At 42.5% G+C, this 5,955-nt stretch overlaps 1 protein-coding gene across 1 annotated transcript in view; it reads right to left on the reverse strand.

The window, feature by feature from the left end:
* Positions 1-857: 857 nt before the first annotated feature.
* Positions 858-5,955, reverse strand: part of LOC109483703 (sodium/potassium/calcium exchanger 4-like) — a 30,735-nt gene continuing 25,637 nt past the window's right edge. Inside the window, exons 12-19 of the mRNA XM_019786744.1 lie at positions 5,427-5,585; positions 4,979-5,130; positions 4,544-4,614; positions 3,880-4,046; positions 3,282-3,396; positions 2,877-2,989; positions 2,087-2,152; positions 858-1,928 (exon numbers count right to left, since the gene is read on the reverse strand). Of these exons, the coding sequence (XP_019642303.1) occupies positions 1,782-1,928; positions 2,087-2,152; positions 2,877-2,989; positions 3,282-3,396; positions 3,880-4,046; positions 4,544-4,614; positions 4,979-5,130; positions 5,427-5,585 (990 nt within the window). The 3' untranslated portion in view covers positions 858-1,781. The remainder of the gene's footprint in view (positions 1,929-2,086; positions 2,153-2,876; positions 2,990-3,281; positions 3,397-3,879; positions 4,047-4,543; positions 4,615-4,978; positions 5,131-5,426; positions 5,586-5,955) is intronic.

Consider the following 5,955-nt stretch of genomic DNA (forward strand, 5'->3'; position numbering starts at 1 on the left):
GATAACTTGAGAAGGCCTTTATGGATTGTCTTGATACTTGGTAGGTGGGTAGGTCTTGATGAGACCTCAAAATGATTAGATTTTGGACCCTCTAGCGGCTTGTTATGGTACTGCAGCTGAACTTCCGGTTTTGATATCTCATGATCTAGACATGCTATGGTGATGAAATTTAGATGGTAGGTAGCTCTTGTGCTGGGAAAGAAGTGACGTGAGTTTAGGTTCCCTAGCGGCTTGCTCTGGAACTGCAGGAATAAATTCTTGAAAATATTCAAAAGGGGATAACTCAAGAACCGGTTGACGGATCGTCGTGATTTTTGGTATGTAGGTAGCTTACGTGATGCTTAATATAATTATGTGACAATTATGCAAATATGGATGTAATTTGCATAATTTATGGGGGAAATTCTATAAATCAGCTGCATTCCATGATAGGACAATTGAAGCTTGTGACATTGGTAATTGACAACGAGAGAAACACAGGAAGATATTGATTATGTTAAAAAGAACTTAATTTGCATAATTAATGAGAAAATTTTATAATTATGTAATGATAACTGCCTGGAATTTCATACTTGTGGTATTTGAAAGTTAAATTGAGGTGAACATCATTAAACATAATTTATTGAAATCAGGACCTCATTTGCATAATTTATTAGGAAATGCTAGAATGCATTCTTTGTTAATATAAGACTTTTTGTCTTTTGGTTGAGATTATGATAAAACAATATAATTCATGAAAATTAGGTTCCTATTTCTTAAATCAGGGGGGAATAATCTAATCTAAACTTTGTCAGTCATAAAGATTAACATCATTTGGCGAAGGTATGAGATCGGGGAACTCTAGTATTGTAGTATATATTTATATGATCATTTTCTTCGATTGACTGGAGATGCTGATTCCGCGTATAGTTTTGATTTAGTCATGATGGAATGGATAAATGGATGAAATGAGTAAAGGGAGCGCGCGATATACAGCTGAATCGGAACGAGGGAGGTTTGGACACGATGATCTTTTGTTCGTGAAATGTACGCTTCTGTTGGTCTTGTTTCACTCTCGAGGGATGGAAATGGAAGAAATCTCGGCTACTACTAAGAAAACTTAGAATCCTGGACATTTGTGTCGAAGTTCAACAGAGGGACGCGATGGTTTTGTAACGTTCACGAATGCAGGTGGCAGCCGGTGGATATGGTTTTGATTATTTCAATGCAATGTGCTTTGTACAGTTTGGCTATTAAATATTATTACAACTAACAGCAGGTCTAGAAAGAGTAGCGAGAACTATTTGGATGAGTGAGTGCAGCCATTGTCCTGCAGTTCAAAACAGTTTTCCATCATACGTCCATAACGGAAAGTGGCAGGTCCGTCTGATTTGGGAAAAAGGTTTGCCGTAGATCTATCAGTCGTAAATGTCAGATCCACGTCAAGATCAAATGCCAAGACCATCAGCGCATTATACTAACGGCTTTAACAGAGGCTAGTTACAGCAGGACTATCATAGGTAGAGGCTGATAGTCCAATGATTGGATCATGATGGATCGTCCAGCTCAATTCTATTCAGAACAAATGGGTTAGTTCACCTACCGAACTGAGAAAAGTTTTGTGGTAAATTTGTTCACGATGGATGTCAAATCGATGAAGAGAAACCACCATACAGCTGACCCTGCGCTAGTGCATTGTAGTATTGGCGACTTTGATGAAATTGATATAGTTGCAGGAGTATCATCATAAGTAGAGGCTGATATTCCAACGATCGGGTGTTGATGGAGCGTCCATCTCGGCCCTATTCCGGACAGAGGGGCGGGTTGACGTACACGAAGACGTTACACTCGATGCAGACGGCGAAGACGAGGAACACGGCGTACGTGATCATGGCGGCCATGCCCAGCGGTCTGGTCAGGCGCCACTTGTTACAGTGAATGCCCAGGATCTGGATAACACGGAGAAAAGATACACAAGCTTAGTACTACGAAATAGGAAATTTCAGACCTGTTGGGGATGTAGAGGGGGTGATCGTACCCGGAGGTAACAACCCTGCCGTAACCCAACCTAACTCAACAATGCAAAAGTTGGATATACTCCACTCACCATGAGAACTACGGTTCCGAAAAGCAGTCCGACGGAGTAGATCATTCCCCGACTATTGATGGCGACCTGAGAGTGATAGCAAACACATACTTTATCAGGAAAGGATATTAAATGCTATTCTATATTACACACGTTTCAGTTTTCAGTTTTATTCAGATCCACAATTAGCCTCATAAGAGGCTATTCTTCCTGTGGTCTACACATTCATATTTACATACATATATTACAAACGTACAAAAACATTACAAAATTAACAGTACATGGCAAACTTTACACAAATTCACTATTTACAATCCAGTACTTTGCTAGTTGCCTATGTTATTCCACTTGTGTGACATCCTGTACATAAAGCGCTTTTTCTGAGAGTTTGATTTTGGTTTTGGTAGTCTGATTTTGTTTGTGCTGGTTGAACGTGTGCTGTACTTGTGGATCTCAGATTGGAATGTGATTTTGTCGTACAAGGCCTTTGGTTGTTTGGTGAGCATGATACGTTTAAATGTGACAAGGCTTCTCTGTTGGATTCTGTCCCTGACAGTCAGCCATCCTAATGTCTTCAGCATGGTGTCCACATGTGCATCCCGATCACAACCAAGAGCTAGCCTTGCTGTCCTGTTCTGGACCACCTGTAGTCTTCGTATGTTGTTCTGTGTTGTGTTTCCCCATACGGAGCAGCAGTAGTCTATATGTGGGATTACACGTTCACGCATTTGTCTTTTCATAATACCTCTCTCTCAATGTGTCTGTTTGTGTGTGTGTCCCGTGAAAATGTTAATGAACTCGTCTTCCTTACCGATCCTCCCCAGGAGACGATGGTGGTCTTGAGAAACCAGGGCAGGCCGAGACCCAGTAAGATGTCGAACACGTTACTCCCAATACTGTTGGACACGGCCATGTCCCCCAGACCTGCCATTACAACATTCGGGGACACGTGGTTAACGACACAATCATTCATTGGTTTTCTTTGATCTTGTTATTTGGAAAGTGGTTTTATTCGCTTTTAAACTACATGTGCTGTATTGGTGGCGGCATAAAAATAAGTTGGAAAAACTCGACTTTGCCGTCACCACGTTTTGTGATTACATGATGGAATAAAAGAAATACTTGTTCAACTTAGAAATATTGATAAATACAATTACTTCTTAAAGGGGCCTTGCCGATTATGTGAACAAACAAACAAACAAACAAACAAACAGACCTTGCCGAGCGACGATGAGGCTGGCCATGGCGTCGGGTACACTTGTGCCTGCTGCCAGAAGCGTGATGCCCGTGATGGTGTCCGGGATCCCCAGAGTGTAGGCGATGATTGTAGCCTGAAGAACAAGCAGTCCAATAAAGTGTTTTGTGTAGCCATGAATGTCATACCATCATAAGAAACGTAGCATGAAAGTTCATATGTGTTGGTACAAGTTATTATTCAATAAAGACTAAACTATAACTTTCCTTCCAACACTGAAATGAATCCAGTTTTTTCGGCTGACTCCTTCAACCTTGTTCACGGAATGGACGTCCGAGAGTAGACGGGTCCATCCCGGGAGATCCCGTGAACAAGGTTGAAGGAGTCAGCCGAAAATTAATTTGTATGTCCCTAATTCATTTCAGTGTTGGAAGGAAGGTTTAGTCTTTATTTCATAATATCTTATGACACTTTATTAGCATTTTGGTAGTGTGCTGGAGCATTATTATGATCATGTGGTGGAATTACCCGATTGAAACACATGATCATGTCGAAATACCCTATTGAAACACATGAATTACATGGTCTTACATATGTGTGACAGGGTTTCACCACTCACCATGAACACCATGATGTAGGAGAAGATGAAGATCCAGAAGATGGACATCAGGAAGGTGACGATGAACCATCTTTCCCAGCGGCGCTTGCGCACGTCAGGACAGGTGACGAACAACACGACAGCGCACGGCAGCATGACGACCCACCGGAACTTCCCAGAGAGATCGTCTACCAAAACAAATTGAAGCATTTGATGAAATGTCTACTCCACTTGATATACTCCGATAATATATAAGCTGTATCCTTAGGCCTAGTTTGGTGTCCTCTGGAGAGGAATATGCGAGTAACAGTCGTTGTTACATGAGATAATTGGATAAGAAACACGCGTGTCAAAAGGAGCACAACCTTTCTTTCCCGAGCGGGGCGGACGTCTGGGAGTAGATGGACCGTATCAAATATCCCAGTAGATCTGCTCGTTAAAACCAGCCACCCATTTGGAATGGATGAATTCCCTAAGGCCCTGCACTCCTTCCCTTTGAACGATAATGACTTGAGTGCAAACTCGTTTGATTTGAAGGCCTCAAAACAATTAGATCCGCAGAGCTGAAGACCAATTATGAATCCCCGCCGTGTCGTTTTTAAAGATAAAAAATATACCACAGAGACCTCAAAGATAAAGTTTAGTCACGACGTTTCTGAGAGAAAGCAAAGCTTGTTGTCGGTACCTGGGACGTCACATATGCCACCCGGTTCCAGCTCCTCACTGTGAAGGTCCCCGTCTGCCAGACTCTGGGTCCTGAAACAACGACATATAGTGGACATTTTAAAATGTTTTCATTAAACAATATGCAATAAATCACTTCTGGCTAAGGAAGATTGTTTAGTTCGGTCGAGTTGATGGTTGAGCCTCTGCCTGTCCCAATTTCGTCGGTTGCACGGTAGGTTGGATGTAATTTAGACAGTTGATTGAAGGTCACGCAATAAAGGTCGTGACAGGTGGTAGTGAGGGGAGGAATTCAGGAAGTGCTTGATAACTCCTAATCAACTTACATCATATAATCAACTTCCACAGTTCCAATGCATTCATGAAAAAATACACAAAATACTCCACAGAGCTTCAAGAAGATGGAAACAAAGAAAAGAAAACATGGCGAACTAACGCGCTGTCGCTGTCCTGGGCTGTGATCGGGGTCTGCGGGGCCAGGCCATTGGGCATGCCGCCGGGCGGGTCCAGTCCGTACGTTGTCGTCACCACTACCTCGGGAACATCGCCGCCAATGGACGACTTGGTCGACTGCGATCGAGACACCGCCTGTGACACACACACACACACAAAAAAACACACGCATCACAAAATGTCACTTTGACCAAGAACTAGAAAATGAACTAGTCTCATGACATACGGTGTTTTTTTTGTCCATTAAGCCATGATGTGACCAGAGACACGTTGGTGTCCTTCCCGGTGTCAGTGGATCAAAAACATTTCTATCTCAATGGGTAGGGTATGTCGAATGTCTGGTACATGTATAACCTGATGGTATCGTTTCAATGTTTGTAAATTGAAAGATGAAATAAAAGAAAGGTTATCATTAGAGTCGGCATACTCACCGAAGAGGTCCCGCCGGAAATCAAGCCGTCCAGAACCTCCAGAGTCTGCTGGCTGTCATGCGGGTTCTGTCCCTGGTACTGAAGCGTCTGCTGCTGCTGCTGCAGCTGTCGCTGACACTTTTGTTCACGCAGCTTCTGTATCCTGGCCTGCTCTTGCATCTAGAACACGGGGAACAATAAGATACATATCACATATCTGTATTGCCAGTATAACCGCCCTTCGGCGTGGCGCGCCAGCAGCTGGTTATATTACACTGAATTGCGCCTAACCTTTACACATCAAGCTGTAAGTTCTGCTTGAATCTGATTGGAGAAAAAGGGGGATGGATTAAGACTAAGCAAGTTGATCTACTTGCCAGACGTGGCATCCGAAACTAAGCGGTCTGCACTTTCGGGAGGTAAACTTTGTGACCGTGTGTATCTGTCGATTCATGATCAGTATCACTATGAAGGCACGGATAGAGCCAAATATCTGTATATATATATATATATATGTTATATATATATATATATATATATATATATATAG

The sequence above is a fragment of the Branchiostoma belcheri genome, unplaced genomic scaffold, assembly GCF_001625305.1.
Source record: "Branchiostoma belcheri isolate BF01 breed outbred unplaced genomic scaffold, Haploidv18h27 scaffold66, whole genome shotgun sequence".
NCBI classification, from domain to species: Eukaryota; Metazoa; Chordata; class Leptocardii; order Amphioxiformes; family Branchiostomatidae; genus Branchiostoma; species Branchiostoma belcheri.